This window comes from Sus scrofa, chromosome 1, assembly GCF_054392235.1.
Source record: "Sus scrofa isolate SSC_HxYL_T2T_F1_AM1 chromosome 1, Sscrofa_HxYL_maternal_Yorkshire_Landrace_v2.0, whole genome shotgun sequence".
NCBI classification, from domain to species: Eukaryota; Metazoa; Chordata; class Mammalia; order Artiodactyla; family Suidae; genus Sus; species Sus scrofa.
Genome location: NC_139383.1, coordinates 71397582 through 71423121, shown reverse-complemented (window position 1 = coordinate 71423121; position 25540 = coordinate 71397582). Strand labels below are relative to the sequence as shown.

At 37.0% G+C, this 25540-nt stretch overlaps 1 protein-coding gene across 5 annotated transcripts in view; it reads right to left on the bottom strand.

Moving 5' to 3' along the window:
- The window catches only part of LIN28B (lin-28 homolog B), a 141615-nt gene that overhangs the window by 46368 nt on the left and 69707 nt on the right, over positions 1–25540 (bottom strand). For all 5 annotated transcript variants that reach the window (XM_085004470.1, XM_021079438.2, XM_085004606.1 and 2 more), the window contains 1 exon segment: positions 13064–13248. In XM_085004470.1, the coding sequence (XP_084860596.1) occupies positions 13064–13248 (185 nt within the window).

Sequence of the window (25540 nt, the reverse complement as noted above, 5' to 3'; positions counted from 1 at the left end):
GAGCTCTCAAAATGCAACAAGAAAACAATCTAGCAAAAAATGGGCAAAATGTATGAACACACTTCACTGATGAAGATATAAGGATAACAAAAACATAAAAGGAGCTAAATATCAGCAGCCACTTGAGAAAAGGGAATTAAAACTATAAAGAGATACCACTGCATAATTACATGGCTTAAAATTTGCTTAAAAAAAATAGTACTGACAATACCAAGTGCTGGTCAAGATGTACAGCAACTGGAACTCTCATATGTTGCTGGTAGGAATTCAAAACATTATGATAAATTTGGGGAAAAATTGGCAGTTTCTTATAAACATGATACCTGTAACTATATTATCCAGCAGTTTCATTCCTAGATAAATGAAAAATTATGTTCATACTGAAACTGGTACACAAATCTTCACAGCAGCCCAAACTGGAAACCACCTAAATGGCCTTCAATAGATAAATGGAAAAACAGTACTATATCCATACAATGGAACACTACTAAGCAATAAAAATGAATAAACTATAATAATCTGCCTTATCTGTCAGGGACATATTACAGGACTCTGAGTGAATGCCTGAAAGCACAGATAGTACCAAAACCTATATATACAATGTTTTTTCCTATACATACAGACCTATAGTTAAGTTTAATTTATAAATGAGGCAAAGGAAAAGGTTTACAATAATAATAATAATAAAGTATATGAACGTCTCTCTCACAGTATCTTATTGTATTAAAATTAATGCCTATTCCATCCTAACTATACACTTACACTGTGGCCATAATTTTTGCAGTTTCAACTACCATGAACTTCTTCTCCTTCTTCACAATGTCACAGATAGAAGATTCCTTCGTATTACCTTAGCAACCTCAGCACATGAATTTTTTCTTGCCTTATTATGTTAATAATTTTCTCCTTTCACTTAAAAGAAACACTTTGAGGCTGTTCTTTGGCACATTCAAATTGCCAGCATCACAACTCCTGTGTTTTGGAGCCATTATTAAGTTTAAAAAGGTTTATTTGAACACAAGCACTGTCATACTATGACAGTCAATCTGATAACCAAGATGGCTACAAAGTGACTAATGGGCAGAATATGCTGAACAAAAGGATGATTCACATCCCAGGTAGGACAAAGTAAATGGTGCAAAATTTCTTCACATTACTCATAACAGTGCATAATTTAATACTTATGAATTGTTTATTTCTGGAATTTTCCACTTAATATTTTTGTTGACCATGGGTAACTGAAAGCAAAAATGTGGTTATGTAGAGAATATTGTATTGAGTCATCCAAGCTTTTGAGTGTATTTCAAAGCCATTACACTGAGTAAAAGAAGCCAATTTCAAAATGTTACAAACAAACCTAGCACAAATGAGTAGAAGGAAGAAAATAAAGACCAGAGTGGAAATAAATGATACAGAGATTAAAAACACAATAGAAAAGATCAATGAGACTAAGAGCTGATATTTTGAAAAATTAAACAAAGTAGACAAAATTTGAGTTAAACTTACAGAGAGAGAGAGACAGAGGACACAAATAAATAAAATTAGACATGAAAGAGAAGGCATTGCAATTGATGCAGCATAAATAAAAGGATTCTAAAAGACTACCATGAGCAATTACACACCAACAAAAAGAACAACCTAAAAGAAATAAACATGCAACCTACCAAGCCTGAATCATAAATTAATAGAAAACTGAGCATACCAATTATTAGTAAGGAGACTGAATCAGTTAAAAAAAAAAAAAAAAAAACCCTCCCCAAAAAGTCCACAACCAAGTGGATTACTCTTGGATTCTACCAAACATTAAAAAAAAACTTAAAAGCAAAACTTCTTAAACTCTCCCCCAAAATAGAAGAGGAAAGAACACTTCAAAACTCATCTCATGAGGCCAGAATAACCCTAATACCAAAACCAGACAAGAATACAAGAAAAAAAAAGGTCAATATCCCCAATGAACACAAATGCAAAATCCTCAACAAAGTATTAGAAAACCAAATTGAACAACAGATTACAAGGATCATACATCACAATCTAGTGGGATTTATTCCAGAAATACAAAGATGGTTCAACACCTGCAAATCAATCAATGTGATATACCACATTAACAAAATGAAAGATAAAAACCAAGTGATCATCTCAGTAGCTGCATATAAAGCATTTGACAGAATTCCTCTCTCAATAAATTAGGTATAGAAAACATTCCTCAACATAATAAAGGGTATAAGTGACAAGCACAGCTGACATACAATGGTGAAAAGCCAGGGCTTTCCTCTAAGATCAAGAACACCTATTCTTGCCACTCTGATTTACATAGTACTGGAAGTTATAGACAGAACAGTTAGGCAAGAAAAAGAAAGGAAAGCATTCTGAATTGGAAAGGAAAAGGTAAATCCTTGCAAATAACATGGTATTATTACACTAGAAACCTCCAAAAACTCCATTTAAACACTCTTAGAATAAATGAATTCAATAAATTTGCAGGATAAAAAAAATCAATATAAAAATCAGTTGGTTTCTATACAATAACAACAAACTATCAGAAAGGAAAGTTAAGAAAACAACCCCATGTACAACTGCATGAAAAACAATGAAAATACTTAGGAGTAAATTTAACCAGAGACGTGAGATATCTATATGCTAAAAGCTAAAAGCCATTTGATGAAAGATATTGAAGAAAACACAAATAAATGGAAAGATTTCTGTGCTCATGGACTGGAAGAATTAACACTATTAAGAAGTCTGTATCACCAAAAGTGATCTACAGATTCAATACAACCCTTATTGATGTTTCCCATGGCATTTTGTGCAGAAATAGTTCAAACTATTTTAAATTTATGTGGAACCACAAAAGACCCTGGACAGCCAAAATAATTTTGAGGCATCACACCTCCTGAGTTCAAACTATATTACAAAACAATAGTACTCAAGCAGTATGGCATTTGGCATAAAAACAGATACTCAGATTGATGGAATAAAATGGTAAGATAAAAACTAAGCCCACACATATATGGCCAATTAATTTACAACAAAGGAACTAAGAATATACAATGGGGAAAGGATAGCCTCTTCAATAAATGGTGTTGGGAAAATTAGACAGCCACACACAAAAGAATGAAACTTGAACACTGCCATACACTATACATGAAAATCAATTCAAAACAGGTTAAAAACTTAGAAAATATAAGATAATCTCTTTGACAATGGTCTTGGCAATGATTTCTTGGTTTCAACACCAAAAACAAAGGCAAGAAAAACAAAGATAAAGAAATGGAACTACATCAAGCTAAAACACTCCTGCACAGCAAAGGAAACAATTAGCAAAAAAGGCAACTTAGAAAATGGGAGAAAGTATTTGCAAATATTTTTATCAGGTAGATAAGGGATTAATATCCAAAGTATAAAAAAGGAATCACACCAGTCAACAGCAAACAAGTAATCCAATTAAAAAAACGGGCAGAAGCCATTTACAATCACATCAAAAAGAACAAAGTTTCTAGGAATAAACTAAGGAGATAAAAAATCTGTACTCAAGAAACTATAAGACACTGATAAGAAATTAAAGGGCACAAACAGATGTAAAGATGTTCATGGAGTAGCAGAATTAATATTATTAAACTGACCATACCAGCCAAGAAAATTTACAGATTCAATGCAATCTCTATTAAAATTCCAATGGCATTTTTCACAGAACTAGAATAAATAATTTTAAAATTTTTGTGGAAACACAGAAGACCCCAAATAACTAAAATAATCATGAGAAAGAAAGACAGAGTGGGAGGAATCATGTTCTTTGGCTTCAGACAATACTACAAAACTATAGTTATCAAAACAATATTGTACTTGTACAAAAAATAGGCACATATATCCATGCACCAGGACAGAAAGACCAGAAATAAACCCACTCTTATGATCAATCTATGATAAAGGAGAAAGAATACAACAGGGACAAGACAGTCTCTTCAATAAGTGTACTGGGAAAACTGAACAGCTACATGTAAAACAATGAAATTGAACATTTTCTTATACCATATATAAAAACAAACTGAAAATGGATTAAAGACCTAAATGTATGACTGGAAGGCATAAAACAAGAAGAAAACACAGGCAGAACACTCTTTGACATAAATTACAGCAATACTTTTTGGGATCTGTCTCCTAAGGCAAAGAAAACAAAAGCACAACAAACAAACAAACAAATGGGACCTAATTAAACTTAAAGGTTTAGTACAACAAAGGAAACCAATGACAAATGAAAAGACAACCTATTGAAGAGAAGAAAATATTTGTAAATGATACAATCAATAAGAGGTCAATATCCAAAATATATATAGCCCATACAACTCAATATCAAAACCTAAGCAATTCCATTAATTCCAATAGGCACATGAAAAGATACTCACCATTGCTAATCACCAGAGATACCCAATTCAAAACCACAGTGAGATGTCACCTCACAACTGTGAGAATGACTATCATCAAAAAGAACACAAATAACAAATGTTTGTGAAGATGAGGAGAAAATGGTACTCTTGTACACTATTGGTGCGAATGTAAATTGATTCTGCCACTGTGGGAAACACTACAGAGGTTCCTCAAAAAAACTAAAAACAGTACCATGAGATCCAGCAATTTCTCTCTTGGGTATATGTCTAAGGAACACAAGGACACTAATTAAAAGAGATATGTGCACCCAAATGTTATTATTTACAATAGCTAAGATATGGAAGCAACCTAAGTGTCCATCAACAGATGAATGGATAAAGAAAGCGTGATATGTAAATACACACACACACACACATACACACGTACAATGGAATACTACTTAGCCATAAAAAAGAATGAAATTTTGCCAGTTCCAACAACATGAATAGACCTTAAGGATATTATGTTAGAGAAAGAAGTCAGACAGAGAAAGACAAATACTGTATGTGGAATATGAAAAATAAAACAAATGAATGCATAGAGCAAAAGAGAAACAGATTTATAGACATGGAGAACTAACTACTGGTTACCAGTGGGGAGAGGAAATGGGGGGAGGGAGACATGAGGTAAAGGATCAAGAATACAAACTACTATTTATAAAATAAATTAGCTACAAAGACATAGTATACAGCAAAGGGAATATAGTCAATATTTTATAACAGCTCAAAATGGAGTATAATCTATAAAAATATAATAGCTGTATATGGAGTATAATCTATAAAAATCACTGCTATACATCTGAAACTAATATAATAAATCTATACCTCAATAAAAAAAAATGGGCTGAGGAACTGAAGAGACATTTTTGCAAGGAGAATATACAAATGACCAACAGGCACATAAAAAGGTGCTCAACATTACTAATCATGAAGGAAATGCAAATGAAAACCAGTGAGATATCACCTCACACCTCTTAGAACAGCTATTATCAAAAAGACAAGAAATAACAAGTGTTGGCAACAATGTGGAGAAAGGGGAAACCGTGTGCACTGTTGGAAAAAAGTAAATTCATGCAGCCACTACAGAAAACACTTTGGAAATTTCTCAAAAAATTAAAAATAGGACTTCAATACTATTCAGCAATTGCACTTCCAGGCATTTATCTGAAGAAAAATTAAAACACTAACTTGAGGAGTTCCCATCATGGCTCAGCAGTAATGAACCCAGCTAGTATTCATGAGGATGCAGGTTCGATCCCTGGCCTTGCTCAGTGGGTTAAGGATCCAGCACTGCTGTGAGCTGTGGTGTAGGTTGCAGATGAGGCACGCATCCAGCATTGCTGTGACTGTAGTGCCAGGCTGGCAGCTGCAGTTCCAATTCAACCACTAGCTTGGGAACTTCCATATGCCACAGGTACATCCCTAAAAAGACCAAAAAAAAAAAAAAAAAAAAAAAAAAAAAGAACAAAAGAAAAGAAAAAGAAAACACTACCTTAAATAGATATATGCAATCACACTTTCACTGCAGCATTATCTACAATAGGCAAGATGTGGAAACAACCAAAGTGTGCAATGGATGAATGGAGAAAGAAGATATGATTTGTGTGTGTGTGTTTGAGTGTGTGTGTGTGTGATATAAACACACACACACAGGAACATTAAAGCCATAAAAAAGAATGAAATCCTTCCACTGTGACAACATGGATGGACACTGATGGCATTACTCTTGGCATTACTCTAAGTAAAATAAGTCAGAAAAAGACAAATACCATATATCTCCCCTATATGTAGAGTCTAAAAATAAAAACAGGGAGTTCCCATCATGGCTCAGCGGAAACAATTCCATCTAGTATCCATGAGGATGCAGGCTTGATCCCTGGCCTCCCTCAGTGGGTCAGGGATTCGGCATTGCCGTGAGCTGTGGTGTAGATCACAGACCAGGCTCGGATCCAGCGTTGCTGTGGCGTAGGCTGGCAGCTGTGGCTCCAATTTGACCCCTATCCTGGGAACTTCCATATGCCACAGGTGAGGCCCTAAAAAGCAAAAAAATAAAAAATAAAAATAAAAACAAAAATCAAGCTCTTATATCCTAGGAACAGATTGGTGGCTGCCAGAGGAAACCTGGGGAAATGTTAATATGGACTGGTATTAGATTCCTATTAAGAATGTCTTGTTCACTTTGATATGAATAATGAGACATGGTATTACAGTGCAATGCACCTGCAATATACTAGTTTAAACAGTTTCCACAAAAATGTTTATAATTATCAAAATATAAATGTGGGGGAGTTCCCGTCGTGGCCCAGTGGTTAACGAATGAGGTTGCGGGTTCGATTCCTGGCCTTGCTCAGTGGGTTGACGATCCGGCGTTGCCGTGAGCTGTGGTATAGGTTACAGAGGCAGCTCAGATCCCGAGTTGCTGTGGCTCTGGCATAGGCCGGCGGCTGCAGCTCCGATTGGACCCCTAGCCTGGGAACCTCCATATGCCGTGGGAGCGGCCCCAGAAATAGCAAAAAAAAAAAAAAAAAAAAAAAGACAAAAAAAAATGTGGGTATACATGATATACTCTTTTTATTTTGAAAATTTCCATAATAAAATAGAAGGAAGTAATAAACATAATCACAGAAAGCATTAGACAAAAAGTATAAAATAAATTAATCCAGAGTTAGTTCTTTGAAGTACAATAAAATATCTAATCAAGGAGAAAGGGAAGAAAAAGCTCTTTAAAGCCTTTTAAATATTTACAGAGAAAATCAACACCTTAGTAACTGTTTCAGCCATCACTTACCACTGTCACATCTTGTTTTCTCATTGTTTCAGTTTCAACAGAATCTCTAGGCTTATTTGAGTATTTTATTGCAGTTTATCTCTATTATTTTATAAAAACAAATGGCACATGTAAAGCTGGAACTGCTAATCCTAGTGACAAAAATTATGGACCTCCTGAGCTTAGTTGAAAATCATTAGTTACGAAATGTGTAAAAATTTTGTTAAAAAGACACACAACATAGGCAGTTGGAGAAGTTACTCACCCTTTGACCACCACTATCTTTTTTCTACATTCTCAGATCACTCCCTCTAGTCCTCCAGCTACAGCAATTCTCCGGCTGCAGTTGCACCCTACCCACCATGAGGCTGCCACCTCTTTGTGTCTTTACTCAGTACCCAGTTTATATGCTATGATCCACCACTACAACTAATCCCTTGCTCAGTGCTCTTGCTTCTCTCCTTTCATTATTCTCAACTAGGAAAACCCTAATTCTAGTTAAATCCATCTTTCTGCCTATTTGACAGCTGTAGCAAGGAAGTCAGCAAAGGCTGGAGAAAATTCACGATCATACTGACTAACTTTATTTTAAATTCATGCCCCCTAACCATAAGTGGGTTTTTGATCTAGCTGGGAATTCTACATTTCCCTCCTTAATGCATTCACTCTTCTATTTTCCTATTTTAAATCTTTTCCTTTCTTTTTAAATCCCCACAACCTCCTCTTCCACCATCATTCACTTGATGGCCTTGCTTCAAATTTCACTAAGCAAATAGCATAAAAATGTGAGAATCTTACCCCATCCTCACAAGTACCTACCCATTTGTATCTATACCTGTATACGTGCCTTACATACATCCCATTTTGAAGAACAAATTGTCTGTGCTTATGTGGCTAGCTCTCTCAGTTGTGCTTTAAATCCCAATCAAAGAAATCACTCCATCAATTTTCCTCTCCCCTTCTTGAATGCTCAATCTTTCCTTTCATACTAGACTATCCCCACTAATGCATAAACATGCTATAATTTCTTCCCCTCAGCTACTGCTTCACTTTTCTGCTCCCATTTGTAGGAAAACTAAAAAAATTGTCTATATTTGCCGTCTCCACGTCCTCTCTTTTCCTTCTCAGTAGAACACAAATCCACTCAGGCTTTCACTCCCACCAGTGCACTCAATCTGATCTCGCCAATTTCACCAAAGACTTTCTTGTAGCTAAATTTTCAAGTCTTGGTGGTCATCTTACTTGATCATTTTCACCAGCAGCACCATTGAACACATCTAATACCCTTTCTTTCAAGCACTTCTTGCCTTGACTTTTGAAGTAAAATCCTCTCTTGGTTACAATGTTCTGTTAATTTCTGCTGTTCGGCATCTCCTAATCTTTTTGATCTCTACGTGCTGAAATGGCCTAAGGCTCAGTCCTCTTCCTTTTACTTTCTTTCTTTCTTTTTTTTTTTATTTTTATTTTTTTGCCTTTTTAGGGGTGCACCTGCAGTATATGGAAGTTCCCAGGCTAGGCTACGAGTCAAATAGGAGCTGCAACTGTTGGCCTACATCACAGCCAAAGCATCTCTGGATCTGAGCCATGTCTGCAAGTTATACCACAGCTTACAGCAATGCCAGATCTTTAACTGACTGAGCAAGGCCAGGGATCAAACCCTCATCCTCACAGATACTAGTCGGGCTCATTACCACTAAGCCACAAGGAGAACTCCTCCTCTTCCCTTTTCTATGTATACCCACTCTGACAGTGATCTCATTTAGTCTTAAGGCTGTAAATACCTCATTTAGTCTTTTGGCCAAATACCACCCAATTCTTGCCTCCAGCTCTGGAACTCCATGTTCATGCACACATCTGTTTAACCTACATTCCACTTAGATGTCTATTATGCACATCCAGTTAAAACATCCAAAACCATACTTCTGATTGTTTGCTCCTTCCCTGCTTCTTCATCTTGGTAAACACTCCCTTCATTTTTCTAGTTGCTCTGGCCAATCGAATCCTGGAGTCTTCCTGAACACTTCACTCTCTCTTAGAGTCAACATCTGATCTGGTAGTAAATGCTGTTGTTTCTACCTTCAAAACATTTCAGAACTTTTGCTCACCACTCCTACTCTAGCATCCCAATGGGAAACACCATAACCTCTTCCCTTTCTGGTATTACCAGAACTGCCCTCGTGTCATCTATCAGCTGCCATCTTTGTTCACTTTAGGTTGTTTTCACAGCTGCCTGAATGATACTTTAGGTAACTAGATCTGTTCATGTTACTTTTAAATTTAAGATTTTCCCAAAGATTTCTCATTTTTCCCCAAATCAAAGTCCTTACAATGGTTGACAAGATCCTACATGAAGGAATGTCTTGCTATCTTATTTCTCTACTATCAGCTTCCATAACTCTCTCTTGCAGAGATTTCAATTCAGCACATGTGTAAAACACGCCACAACTACAGTTAAAGAGTTTATCTAAAAGACATAGGAAAAGAAAGGATTTTGTTTCGTTTTACTCTGCTTTACTTGAATGTATGTGGATATATAATCTCTCTTTGGGATTAAAAAAAATCACTTTAATAGGTAAGTGTATCATTATACTTTCACATGTTTTCGTGGACTTTTCTTTATATAAAATGAACTCCTAAAAAAATGAAGATGGAAACTGAATTTATTCTCTTACTGATGGCTTTTCAAACCAGTATGAAAATATGCACTAGACGATAAACACTGTAGTGACAACTACTTAGCAATCTGCAGAGGAAAGAAAAGCTCCACCCTTATAATCCTCTCTTCCAAAATAGTTACATACAAAAAAAGACAGTTAAATGTAAAAGATAAATTAATAAAAATTATGTAAGAAAATATAGATGAATTCAGTATATTTTCAATTTGGTGGTTTGAAAAGCCAGATAGTATTAAGGAGGGAGTGACAGACTTATCAAAACATCAGTACTATTTTTAAAAGTCTCTATAATTAAAGCTAAAATACATTTCACAAGCTGAAAAGGATATTTCTTATATATTTGAGACAAAGATTAACATGGGGACTTTATAAGAGAATGTGAGATAACAGGAAATAGATATTGGTCTCTGCTCCTGGTTCCCAGCACAGAGCTCCTAAGACCTTTGTAACTTCCTAAATGACAAGAACACTAGTAGAACAGAAATAAACTCATGGACACAGAGAACAGACTTGTGGTTGCCAAGGGGGAGGGGGAAGGATTAGAATGGACCAGGAGTTTAGGGTGAGTAGGTGGGAACTATTACCTTTAGAACAGATAAGCAATGAGGTCCTGCTGTACAGCACAGGGAACTATATTCAATCACTTGTGATAGAACACGATAGAATACAATATGAGGAAAAGAACATGTATATATATATATGTATAATGGGGTCACCTTGCTATAAACAGATACTGATAAAACATTGTAAATCAACTATAATAAAAAATTTTTTTCAAAGAAATCCAATAGAACTTTTTTCTCTAATATTAGTCTTTGATCTCTGTTCCTGACACAAGACTCTTGAAACCCTTAAAATATCCTGGTGTGACAGAAGGGTTTTCTGTTCTTTTATTTTTTTGTCTTTTTAGGGCCACACCAGCAGTATATAGAGGTTCCCAGGCTAGGGGTCTATTCAGACCGGCCTACACCCCAGCCACAGCAACGCCAGATCCGAAATCTGTGACCTGCACCACAGCTCACGGCAACACAAGATCCTTAACCCACTGAGCAAGGCCAGGGATCGAACCCACAACCTCATGGTTCCTAGTCGGATTTGTTTCTGCTGTGCCACGATGGGAACTCCCGGTTTTCTGTTCTAATGAAGTGACTCTGGGTGGGCTACCAGATGGCTCCTGGATGAGGGTCACTACAAGCTTCAGAGGCTCAGAATTGTCATCCACCCCCAATTTTCTTGAAAGAAGGGAAAGGGGCTGAAAAACCTTTGTTTTTCAAACCTATGTGATGAAGCCTCTGAAAAATTCCAAAAGTATGAGCTGGAAAGAGCTTCTAGATTGGTAAACAATCCACACTGAGAGGGTGAAGCACCCTAGCCTCCTGGAGACAGAAGTGTGCTTGGGACCCTCCCAGACCTCGCCTAACCTATCTCTCCATCTGGTTGTTCATCCATATCCTTTACCTGGCTGTTGTCATATCCTTTAATAAGCTGATATATATATAAGTGTTTCCCTGAGTTCTGTGAGCCACTCCAGCAAATAAATCAAACCTGAGGCAGGGGTCATGGAAATCCCCAATTTGGGGCCAACTCAGACAGGAGTTGCAGGTAACTGGGTACCTGCACCTGGCATCTAAATTACAGTGGGAGCAGTCTCATGGGACTGACCTCTTAGGCTGTGGGAACAGACACTATCTCCAGGTAGATAGGGTTAGAATTGAGTTAAAGTGTAGGACAGCCAGCTGGCATTGTGGAGAATTGCTTGGTGTACGGAAAAACCTCCACACATTTCATGACCAGAAGTATACTGTTCTCTGTAAAAGTAATGGAGACATAAAGGCGAGAAACATAAAATGGAAAAACTGAGTTTTTCCCAGCATAGGAAAGAGGAAAACAGATTTTTTTCTAAAGAGAGAACTTAGAAATCAATAACAGCAAATGAACATCTCAGTAGAAAAATAAGCAAAGACAAGAAACACACAATTCATAGATAAAAAAATAAAAATGAAAATTAAAGCGTAAGAATATATTTAACCTCAAATCAAAGGAGGCAAAGAAAAAAAATGAGGGGCATTTGTCTAAGTAACTGGAAGAGATTAAAAAGATGACATTATTCAATGAACAGTCTCACTTTTAAAGCAGTTGTACATTGGCCTTAAACGTTTCTGAAGAGTAGTTTGGAAACTGATATCAAAATTTTTTAAGTGCATAGGTTTTTGTTTGTGTGTTTGTTTTTGCTTTTTAGGGCCACACCCTCAGCTTATGGAGGTTCCCAAGCTAGGGGTCGAATTGGAGCTGTAGATGCTGGCCTATACCACAGCCACAGTAATGAAGGATCTGAGCTGCATCTGCGACCTACACCACAGCTACGGCAATGTGGGATCCTTAACCCACTGAGCAAGGCCAGGGATCGAACCTGTGTCCTCATGGATGCCAGTCAGATTCGTTAACCAGTGAGCCATGATGGGAACTCCGAAGTGCATAGTTTTTGACCCAGATTTTTCACTATTAGGTATTTAACTCATCATATAATCAGACAATTTTTCAAAAAAATATATATATGGATTCTTACTGTGGTGCTATTGATAAATTAAAAATATTGAAAATAGCCTAAATTTAACAATTAAATTAATTTAGCATAGTCTCGTTTAAATTTTGGTACATTCACACAACAGAAATTTATGCAGGTGCTAAAGACTGACATGAAACATTCCACCACACCCTGTTAAGTGAAAAAAAGATGCATTTCAAAAACAGTGCATATGTATTGATTCCTACCTCTAGTTAAAATTTCCAGTGATTTTTTTTTTTTAATATTTGAATTTTCAGTATTAAGTTATCTTTTCAAAGCAGAAAAACAATAAGTGTATTTTCACTTGAAAAAGACTGGTGAGGTGTTAAGATGTTCAGAGGGGTACCTCTGCCTGTTGGAAACTTCAAGTCCACATCGTGGTCTCCAGAGAGATGGAAATAGTGGGTGGGAGACTGTCCAGTGCTCAGTGCTAAAGGCTTAGGTAAGTACATTCTTCAGAGAGTTCTAACTGCAAGATGGCCTATATCTCTAATAAATTCCACTCAAATACTCATCAGTGGCATTTTATTTTGGCTAGATGATATAAAGTCCAATAACATAATGAAAATATAAACTGAGTTTTCAGAAATCTTTTCCAAATACAATCAACTCAAAATCAACAAAGTAAAATTACCTGTCTCCCTTTGGTTTTCTTTTTTGTAGTGTCTTCCCTTTGGGTCTTCTTTCACTTCCTAAACAGGGGCTCCCACCAGGTCCTGTTACCCGTATTGATTCAAGGCCTTTGGAAGATTTTTTAAATGTGAATTCCACTGGTTCTCCTTCTTTTAGGCTTCTAAATCCTTCCATGAATAATTTGCTCTGAAAAGAGCAGTGGAGGGAGAGAGAGAGAGAGAAAGAGGGATCAGGATCATTAATGCTTTACACATTATCTCTATGATTTTAAAATTGACAAAAGATATTTGCAGTTATTCATTATAAGGCATAAAATCTTACAAAGATCCTTTTTTTTTTTAAGTCCAGTGAAAGGTACACCATTTAAAAGTTTCCTGTTGCAATGCTAGAAGCGGGAGAATAAAACTTACACCATATTTAAGGCAACTTGGCAATACTTACAAAATTCAAAAATGTTTATTTTTTGACCCAGCAATTCCACTTCAAGGACTCTCCTACAGACATAGTCACACAAAGCTCCCCCCACAACCTGTATCAAAATTCACTACAGCACTGCTGTCTGGTAAAAAAATTACAGCTCTTCTAATGTTCATCCATGGGAAACAGATTAAATAAATTAATAGTAGAGCCATATAATGTAACATTATTGAGCCATTAGAGGATTACATGTATTTTTTTGTCTTTTTTTTTTTTACAGCTGCACCCACAGCATATGAAGTTCCCAGGCTAGGGGCTGAGTCAGAGCTATAGCTGCTGGCCCACACCAAAGCCATAGCAATGCGGGATCTGAGCTGAGTCTGCAACCCACACCACAGCTTCCGGCAACGTCCGATCCTTAACCCACTGAGCAAGGCTAGGGATTGAACCTGTATCCTCATGGATGCTAGTTAGATTCATTTCTGCTCAGCCACGACAGGAATTCCAGAAGGTTACATGTATTAATGTGGGAAAGACAAATACGTAATACTGTTGAGTAAAAAAAATTAAGGGTAAAAAACAATGTGTCCACCATAATCCCACCTATATAAAGAAGTTTTTTTTTGTTTTTGTTTTGTCTTTTTGCTATTTCTTTGGGCCGCTCCCACGGCATATGGAGGTTCCCAGGCTAGGGGTCGAATAGGAGCTGTAGCCGCTGGCCTACGCCGAAGCCACAGCAACGAACGCGGGATCTGAGCCGCGTCTGCAACCTACACCACAGCTCATGGCAACGCCGGATCCTTAACCCACTGAGTGAGGCCAGGGACCGAACCCGCAACCTCATGGTTCCTAGTCGGATTCATTAACCACTGCGCCACGACGGGAACTCCAAGAAGTTTTTAAAAGATACATGTTTAGTGCTTGGGTTGTGGGATGGAAATCCTATGAAATTGAATTGTGACAATCATTATACAACTACAGATGTGATAAATTCATTGAGTGATAAATAAATAAAAGATGCACGTTTACATGTATACATGCAGCAATGAGATCTGGAACAACAAAACAGCAAATTATAGTCATTTTTGCCAGTCTTTTTTGGGAAAAAGGGGAAGATTTCAGATACACATATTATTGTACATCATTGTAATGTACTAAGCTTTGAGCTTTTTTTTTGACCATGCCTGCAGCATGCGGAAGTTCTAGGGCCAGGGATTGAACCCATGCCACAGCAGTAACCAGACCCACAGCAGTGACAAAGCCAGATCTTTAACCTGCTGAGCCACCAGGAAACTCCTTAAATGGCTCTTTCAATCTCTTTCAAAGGAAATGTGCCAATTCAAAATGTACTGAAATAATTAAATCAGTCATTTTATTTATTTCTTCAAATCCCCTTGGGTACAGTTTACAGATCTAATCTCAAGGACCACGTAGTTTTTAAAGACTTTTCTGAACTTGGGGGCAAAAGGAAGCAAATCTGAATATGGCAGGAGATCTTGGTTCAAGTATAGTTCTTTAAGTCAATAACTATGCAGCTCTGAATGAGCCATTTATCTCCTTTTTGTTTATCTGTAAATTTAAAGGATTGAGTTCTCCCACATGTCCTCTGAGGAAAAAGCATTCTGAAAAGACCCTACGAAAAAAGATTTGGTGGTCACATACGTTTAGAATTGCTATCTATAGTTTCTCCTTAGTTGAACCATAGTAGGTATTAAAATCTCTGAGGTTCCATAGCCTTCCCCACCGCCACTGAAATAAAAACCTTGTGTAACTGTGTCAACCCAGCAATTTCCAACCTAATTGATCTCAGAGTGCTTTCGTTATAACCAAAGATGACTAGCATACTTAGGGAAATGTTGGACCAGAAAAATCTCCACCCTTCCCAAGTCTATGACTCTAAAGGCAGGTAAATACTTACATGTAACCAAATAATTACATGGAAACAATAAAAATAACGCTTCAAATTTCAAGGATAAAAGAGATTAGTCATTGTGAAAGTAATACGACACATGAAAACAGGGTTTTTAACCTGTTTCTAACGCAGGTCATCTGATACTGAGAAACCTTCATGTGGAAGTACAGTTTGGCAGCATCTTTACTGCTCTGATGCGGTGGGGGGAGGGAGACACAGATAACTGCCTACACGCTTTAAATGTTTTTTTAAATTCTTTTTTTGAAAGCTTTATATACTATTTCCAAATCTTCTATTTTTTTGTTCTCCCAAGCTCTCTCCTACTTATTAATAGTCCTTTGTTTTCATTTTCCTTCTTACTCCCCACTCAAGAAAGTGCAGATTATCAAATCAGATGAAGTGGAGCATCAGTCACCTACCACAATTAAGAGAAAGGAGGGATAGTTTTAATTAGAGCTATCATAGGTTCATATTTTGTTTCTGGAATCAACATTCTATCACTTATTTCCTCATAGTTCCTTGTGTACAGGTACTCTTAATTTGATTTCATTTTCTAGTATTACAATTTTTAAAAGGTATTATTTATAAGTGAACTGCTTTTCCAAATTTGCTCTTATGGACCACTAAGTTCTGACTATTCTTCATATTGTGAAAGAATACTTTTTTTTGTTCTATCATTTACTGCCCCCCTTCCCCAAATGAGTATAAGGTAATTTAGATTCACAATAATTGACACACACACGCACACGAAAAGTCCCTAAGAAACTATAACGGCTTTGCAAGAAAAGGACAAGAATTCACAGAGAGTATCCTATCTTTGCTATTACACCAAAATTGCAGCTACATAAGTGGGAAAGATTTGTTGAAAGATGGGAAAATAGATCATTTTATTTCTTCACAAAAATCAACTTCTCCTCTTGCCTTGGAAATTTTTTATTAGAAGTGCCTCCATTTTTCGAATCACACTGGTTTCAGTCCTTAGTTCTACCATTTATTGAATTGTGTGCATTCTTACTTCATAATCTCATCTGCCCCAACCATTTCATTGGATTGCTGCTGCCCTTTCTCTGGTCCTATCTCCTACCTGGATGAGTGGAAGTTTCTTCACTGCTATTTCAGCATCACATCTCCTCCCTACTCCTTAGCATGCTCCACACTTGCATATCTCTCTGAATAAATCAGCCTGTTCCTCTCCAGTTTCAAAATATCTACAATCTGGAGTTACCGTAGTGGCTCAGTGGTTAATGAACCCGACTAGTATCCATGAGGACGCAGGTTCACTCCCTAGCCTTGCTCAGTGAGCGGGTTGAGGATCTGGCGTTGCAGTGAGCTGTGGTGTAGGTCACAGATGCGGCTCAGGTCCCGTGTGGCTGTGGCTGTGGCATAGGCAGGCAACTTCAGCTCCGATTCTACCTCTAGCCTGGGAACCTTCATATGCCACGGGTGTGCCCCCTCCCCCGAAAAAAGACCAAAGGGAAAAAAAATCTACAATCCTCTTAAGTTGTAGGTGAGACCACTCTAATGTTACCTCTAGTCCCATTTGTCAGTTCCTTTCCCATTACTCTATGACACAACTCCTCCATTAATAAAGCTGGCTGACTTGTACTTTATTGAACATACTTGATGTTTTCTCACCTCTGTACTCGAGCTTATGCTGGAGCAGATACACTGTCTTAGTCATAGCTATCTATCAAAATCTTATTCAAGATTCAAGGCAGAAACTCATGGACTTGGAGAAGAGACTTGTGGTTGCCAAGAGGGAGAGGTAGGGAGTGGGATGGAGTCCGGGGTTAACAGATGCAAACTATTGCTTTTGGAGTGGAAAAGCAATGAGATCCTGCTGTATAGCACAAGGAACTACGTCTAGTCACTTATGATGGAATATGATGGAGGATAATGTGAGAAAAAAGGATACATATGTGTGTGTGTGTGTGTTAGACTGGGTCACATTGCTGTATAATAGAAATTGACAGAATACCATTAACCAACTATAATGGAAAAAATAAAAAAAAATTTTTTAAAAAGATTCAAGGCAAAATTCAGATCATCCTTTATGCATCATTCTCAATTACCCAAGGTGGAAATTCTCTCCTTTTTCATTTAGTTGATTCTCCTATATACTTTTTACAATTCACTGGTGTGTAATGCATATATTTGTGTATGCCTTACTTCTATCTGCTCTTCTGGACTTTTCTCCTGAAGGCAAGCGATTATGATATATATCTTTGTTTTTCCTAAATGGTTTAGCCCAATGCCTGCAAATAACTATCATTCAGTAAGTACTTAAAGGAGTCCTAGACTATTTAGTCCAACTTCCACTTGAAAAAAAGGTGGACTGAACCCTAAGAGGTTAAGAGAATTGCTGAAGCAAAGTTAAACTTCCCAGCTCCTACTTCTGCTATATAAAATAACTTCTCCTATTTTTACTGTCAATGTGATACTGCATGGTACCTGTAGGTTAAAATGCTGATAGGATTAAAATGGTTCATGGTAATAATGTTATTTTCTGACTCTATTCAGAAGTTAATATGAACCTATTTTTCTTATTCCTCCTTCTTCCAATATTCTCCAGTCACTCTCACTGATATGCCTCACAATTCATGATATTCTTCCTATGCGAACCCGTGAATTTATAAACATAAGACTTGCATAAGGTGAGACATTTGCTGTTTGGGTTTACTTTGTCATCTGTGATGCTATTTGGACAAAATAAACATTTATTTCCTACAGGACAGAATTAAAATTATTAAATGAATAAAGGAATGACCAAATGAATGAAGAAGCATTTAGAAGAAACTGCTGGAGTTTCTGCTGAAGCTCAGCAGGTTAAGAACCCAACAAGTATCCATGAGGATGTGGGTTCAATCCTTCTCCTCACTCAGTGGGTTAAAGATCCAGCATTGCTGTAGGCCACAGTGTAGTCACAAATGCAGCTCTGATCCCATGTTGCTATGGCTGTGGCACAGGCTGGCAGCTGCAGCTCCAATTCGGCCCCTAGCCTGGGAACTTCCATATGTTGCAAGTGTGGCCCTAAAAAGAAAAAAAGGAAGAAGAAGCTGCTGCCATGTCTACTAAGATATCAGGCAAAGGGGACAAGCCAACCGTGCAAATATTATCTCATCCAACATCTCTAATTTGTGATTCTCTCTCCTCCCACTTCCCTTCATTCCCAAATTTTAAAATTCATTTTGGAAGGAATTTATTATAGAATTACAAAAATACTGGCTCTCAATTTCCTTGCTATACTCCCTTTCCTCCTCCCAATCATTTTAAAATGATAGGAACATGGAGTTAAAAGAAAGTGGAACAAATACTATGCTTTATTTGCCAAGTGTTCTAACCCAAGGTTCCAGTCAGTAATGAGATTACTTATCTCTTTGGCACATGCTTTTTCTAACTAGGTTGGGAAGATAAGGTGTTGCTACAGTTATATTCTTGATTCTCCTCAATAGAGTGAGTATATTTTCTACTCTAGAAGCATAAACTGACTTCTAATTCAAGGTGGCAGGTTGAATAAATGTGTCTCATGTTACTCTTAGAAGCCATCAAAAGGACAGCAAAATAATAAAAAGAAAAAAAACTCACAATAAGGAAGAGAATAAGAGGGATACCATTAAGAGAAAGTAGATTTAAAGAAACTTCTGGAAGTTAGAAAGACTGCTGACTGATTAACTGAATAGGAGTCAGACCCTAGGAAAACTAATGAAAGAAGCAGCAGCAAAAATAGGAACCAGCATTCCTAACAGAACTCAGAGAGGCTGTGCTGAGACCCTACACATACAATGAAAAGAGAAGTACTGATGGATGGTCTGTATATGGATAAGATGCCCATTTCAATCTCCCACCCATAGTCCCACCTACATTGGTAAAAACAGGCAAACAACACCCCACTGCAAATAATGCCAGGCCCTTCTCTTAAGAAGGAAATATCTGGGCAACTTGTGAAATATTGGATCCTACACACAAACCTCTATTCATTCTGACAATTAAGAAGCCACTGGTGCAAGAGCCGTCTCCTTACCCACTCAACCTTAAATCATTCCTATCCCACATTCACCCTGCATTCATATATCTGAAGGGTGAACCAAGAATCACAAAACATGCAGCATAATGACAAAAGGCCAAGATAAATGAGGGAACAAAAGAAATTTTATACACCATCTAAGCAGTTATCTCCACAGATATTTGAGACAATGTATCAACAAAACATGACTAAAAACAATCAGAGAATTTTTAAAATACTCTCAGAAAGTTAAAAATGATTGTTAGAATTAAGTGGGCTGGAAAAAAATTTAGAAAATCTCTCAGGACATAGCATAAACAGACTGTCTGTCCAAAATGAAATGTATGAGGGAGGAGTTCCCATCGTGGCGCAGTGGTAAACAAATCTGACTAGGAACCATGAGGTTGTGGGTTCGATCCCTGGCCTTGCTCAGTGGGTTAGGGATCTGGCATTGCCGTGAGCTGTGGTGTAGGTTGCAGACAAGGCTCGGATCCCGTGTTGCTGTGGCTCTGGCGTAGGCTGGTGGCTACAGCTCCGATTCGACCCCTAGCCTGGGAACCTCCATATGCCACGGGTGCAGCCCTAGAAAAGGCAAAAAGACCAAAAAAAAAAAAAAAAAAAAAAAAAAAAAAGGCGGTAAAAGAGAAGTATAGAGAACCCTGGGAAAGAGAATACAGAAGATGGAGGAAGACAAATTCAAAAATGCACAGTATGAGAAAATTCCCCAGATCTAAAGGGAACATTAAGGAGAGGCCTATACTGAGTAGAGTATACATTATATATATAAGCTTTTTCATATTAAGTACATTTTTAAATGCATGAAGAGAGAGTGAAATTTCAATGGAGATTAAAGACAGTAATCTAAACTGAGCTAAGGATTTAACTATATGCTTACATAGCATGATAGTTAATACATGTTTAGAGAAGGAAAGAAGCTTATTATTTTCAGTGTATGAGTGAGAAGAGGGTGACCATAAATGAGGATAGATAATCCAAGTTAGAGCCAAGTAACGGAAATTTATGACTGACATCCTAAGCATTTATTCCGTATAAACACCTACTGATTCATTTTTGCTATCAAAAGTAGCAAGATCAAATCTGTGTTTTAAAATATGTAACTTGCTTGGCGATACCATGGATGTGTGGAGACATGAGGAATGTATGTGAGGATGCCTTACTACAACGTAACTGTCATAGTCTCAGCAAGAGGAGGTTACAACTAAACTAAAAAATGAAAGAAGGAACTGGTTTTGAAAAAAAAACCCATTCTAAGCCATATATATCATCTGCTAAAAAATCATTGTTTGCCTTATGTAACAATTTACTGGTAAATGGATAGTGACATTATACAAACAACACAAACATATTTGCAAGACTGCTCCAAGTACTTCATCACAAAAAAAGATCATTTAACACACTGTCAGCTGGAAGACAACTCTAAAAATCAAAAACTGGCATTTTTTAAACCACCATTCCTTGAAGAGCCAATTAATACCTTCATGATAGCCAGCTTACTTTAATTATAACCATAGATTTAAGTGATTCACTTCATTGTTAGGCAATATAATGAGAATATAATTAAAAATTAAGTTGCAGAAGAATTTCTCCAATAAATCTGGGTGATACAGATTTCTAGAATAACAGATAATATTATGAGGCTGAAGAGCTGAAAATTCAAACACATTTTGTTTCTTTTCAATATTTTTATGAGGGAAAGACTACTTTTTCTAAAGTATCAGTGGAAAAATATACAATTAGTGATGGGCAATTAATTATTATACAATATGCATTAAAGATATTATACAATATACATGAGTAATGGCCAAGACTGTTAAGGACTATATGCTTTTGATCTATATGCCAAGATACTCCACGAATCATTAAGTCTGAGGCACCTACAGGAACACAATAAAAATATCACTGGGCTAAGTATTAGGAGATCTGGGCTCTAGCCTTGGCTCCAACAACAACTACTGTGTTGCACAACCAGGGACAAATTGCTTACCATTGGGTGGGTCCCCTGTTTTCTTTGTTATAGAAGAACACGAGTCTCTATCCTTCATTAAAAATATATATACATATATATATATGTATATATATTTAATTCTATAACTTCACTCTGTCTATATAGACATGGTCAAAATGAATGAGCAACAATTTATTTAGTCAAGACTGAAATTTCCCTTTAGGTATTCTTATAATTTTCCAGTTTACTTGAGGAGCGAGATTTTAGTTCTCACTTAAATCTCTAAAAACAGAAACTAAAAGAAAAAGTTGATGTTTACTCAGCTTTACCTACATAGATAAAAATCCAAGTTAGCCCCAGTCACATCACTCAATTTCACATAAACAGGATTAAAAAATAAATTTTTCTACTTTTCTTGATATTAAAGTAAATCCTAACTAAGTCCCTTCATCTAGCCTATACTTCAAAACTGAGAACGATACACTAAAACTGGCAACACTGCTAGAATTGTATTTAAAAAGACATAATGGAAAGCATGCAGGGATTAAAGCTGGATTTGAATAGTGGTTTGAATCCTAATCCTATTGCTTAACAACCTCAAACTGCATGACTAGAGAGATACTTAAAAAAAAAAAAAAAAAAAAAAACCTGTGCCTCAGTTTCCTTATCTATCACCTGAGGATAGTAACATCTTCAAGGAATAAAAAGTATTTACCACAGTTACTGGTAGATTCTAAATAATTAAGGTAAAATGTCTAAAAGGATGCTTAGCAGACTGAAGAGCAGCTCAATAAATGGTTTATACTTTTTTGCTAAGTATCCAGTCAGCTTCTCTACCTGCTAACACAAGTATGGGAGAGGGTAAGAGAAAACAAACAGGTTCAAGAACCTATTCAAAAACAGACACTAACTGAATGCTTTCATTTGATCCAAACTACACTTACCCCTGACCTCCACTTGGCAAACGTCTGCACAGCACTGAATTTCAGTATAAACATGATCTCATCTTCAAACCTCTTCATGACATTCTTGAACAAATACAGGTACTTTTTTAAATTACACATGGCATATATCATCTTTATAACACTTACTATACTGCATTAACATGTGACTGTTTTCGTATCAGATTACAAACTTCCTTAAAAGGAAATATAATTTTTCGTTTACATCACCACACCTACAACTCTCCCTGAAGCATGGCAGGTGCTCAATATATATTCAAGGCCAAGGAGGAGAATTAGGGTGGTGGGGAGCAAAGGAGAGAGGGAACAAGAAGGACAAAGTAGCTGTAACTTGGTGGAATTCCTGCTGTAGCTCAATGGTGATGAACCTGACTAGTATCTATGAGGACCCGGGTTTGATCCCTGGCCTTGCTCAATGGGTTAACAATCCGGCATTGCAGTGAGCTGTGGTACAGGTGGCAGATGCAGCTTGGATCCCACACTGATGTGGCTGTGGTGTAGACTGGCAGCTGCAGCCTGGATCCCACATTGCTGTGGCTGTGGTGTAGGCTGGCAGCTGCAGCTCTGATTTGACCCCTATGCCTGGGAATTTCTATATGCCAGAGGTGCAGCCCTAAAAAAAAAAAAAAAGGAGCTGTGACTTTGTCTCTTTTAGATAAGGACACTGAGAAGTCAAGTCTGATAAATGATAGGGCCAGGACTCAAAACTAGATCTTTTAACATCAAAAGCCTTTACATACCATGATGCCTAGTGTCACATTTTTATTTTTACTTTAGGTATTGTCCTTGTGCAGTACAATTTATAAAAAATTTATTACAGTATAGTTGGTTTATAATGCTGCACAGCAAAGTGCCCTGGTCATATATGCTTACACATATTCCCTTTCTTATATTCTTCCATAATAGTCTATCCCAAGAGACGGGTTATAGTTCCCTGTGCTATGCAGCAGGACCTGATTGCTTTAGTATACAATTTAATATCTGGGATCTCACAACACCAGAATATTTCAATTGTCCCACAACACCATAGTCACATTAGGTTTAGAATCTTGATGCTATAGGCCTCTGGCAGGCCTTCTCGCTCAACTCATGCACATCTTTGCTCTCTTGTTAAACTTTTTTTTTTTTTTGTCATTTGTCTTTTGTCTTTTTGTCTTCTTAGGGCCACACCCGCAGTATATGGAGGTTCCCAGGCCAGGGATACAATCAGAGCTGTAGCTGCCGGCCCACACCACACACAGCAATGCCAGATCCGAGCCGTGTCTTTGACCTACACCACAGCTCACGGCAACGCCGGATCCTCAACCCACTGATCGAGGCCAGGGATCAAACCCGCAACCTTATGGTTCCTAGTCAGATTTGTTTCCACTGTGCCACAACAGGAACTCCTGTTAAACTCTTTTTAAATAATTTTTTGTAAAATTTTTTTGTTAAAATTGTTTTGTTAAACTCTTTAAAAATTTCTCTTTTAAAAAACTTCTTAGGAGTTTCTGTCGTGGCTCAGTGGTTAACGAATCTGACTAGGAACCATGAGGTTGAGGGTTCCATCCCTGGCCTTGCTCAGTGGGATAAGGATCTGGGGTTGCCTTGAGCTGTGGTGTAGGTTGCAGATGCGGCTCGGATCCTGAGTTGCTGTGGCTGTGGTGTAGGCCGGCGGCTACAGCTCTGATTAGACCCCTAGCCTGGGAACCTCCATATGCCGTGGGAAGCGGCCCTAGAAAAGGCAAAAAGACAAAAATAAATAAATAAAATAAAATAAAATAATAAACTTCTTAGCTGATACACTAAATTTTAAGAACTGAATCTTTCTATTGTAGAACATCTCATTTTTATTGCCACCCTTCGAAAATAAGAGGTTACTTAATACATGATGACTAAATAATTTATTTTTTTCATTTTTATTTTTTCATTTTTTTGTCTTTTGGGCTGCACCCATGGCATATGGAAGTTCTCAGGCTAAGGGTTGAATCAGAGCTTCAGCTGCCAGCCTACACCACAGCCACAGCAATATGGGATCCAAGTCTTTTCTGCGACCTACAACACAGCTCATGGCAACACCAGATCCTTTAACCTTCTCAGCGAGGCCAGGGATCTATCCCGCATCCTCATGGATCCTAGTCAGGTTCATCACCACTGAGCCATGACAGGAACTCCAAGAAATTTTTTAAAATCCTAATCAACTGTAAGCTTTAACTATATTCATGTTTCATCAAATAGAAACCATTATATATTTATTTTATATATTAATAATAATTCCATTACCTATTATAATATATTTAAGTATATAATTAGATATAATTATACATATAACACATAGAATTATATCTTACTTATAAAAAATTCATCTCAACAAACGGTATTGGACCAACTGGACATTAACATTAGAGAAAAAAAAGTCTACACAGCTCTTACATCTTACACAAAAATTAACTCAACATGAATCATAGACTTAAATTTAAAACACAAAACTATAAAACTCCTAAAAGATACCAGAGAAGAAAACCTAATGACCTTGGGTATGATGGTGACTTTTCAACTACAACACCAAAGACATGACCATGGAAAAAAACCCGATAACCTGGACCTAATTAAAATTAAAAATTCTGCCCTGCAGAATACAAGGTCAAGAAAATGAGAAGATAAGTCAAAGATTGGGAAATATACTTGCAAATGACACCTCTGATAAAGGACTATAATTCAAATACACAAAGAATTCTTAAAATTCAACAATAAGAAAATGAACAATCTGTTTTTAAAAATGGGCCAAAGATCTTAACAAATACCTATTTTAAAAAAGATACATAGATGGCAAGTACCCATATGAAAAGATGTTCCATATTGTATGTCATCAGGGAAATGTTAATTAAAATGAAATATAATAATACACCTACTAGAATGGCCAAAATCTGTAACACTGACAACACCAAATGCTGGCAGGATGTATAGCAACAGGAAATCTCATTCATTGCTGATGGAAATACAAAACTGTGCAGCCACTTTGGAAGACAGTTTAGTGATTTCCTAACCAAACTAAATATATCCCTACCACACAATCCAGTAACTGAACTCACTCCTTGGTATCTGCCCAAAAAGTAAAAAACATATGTCCATCAAATACTTGCATACAGATGTTTATAGCAGCTTTACTCATCACTATCAAAACTTGGAAGCAGCCAGGATGTCCTTCAGTATGTAAATGGATAAAGGAACTGTGGTAC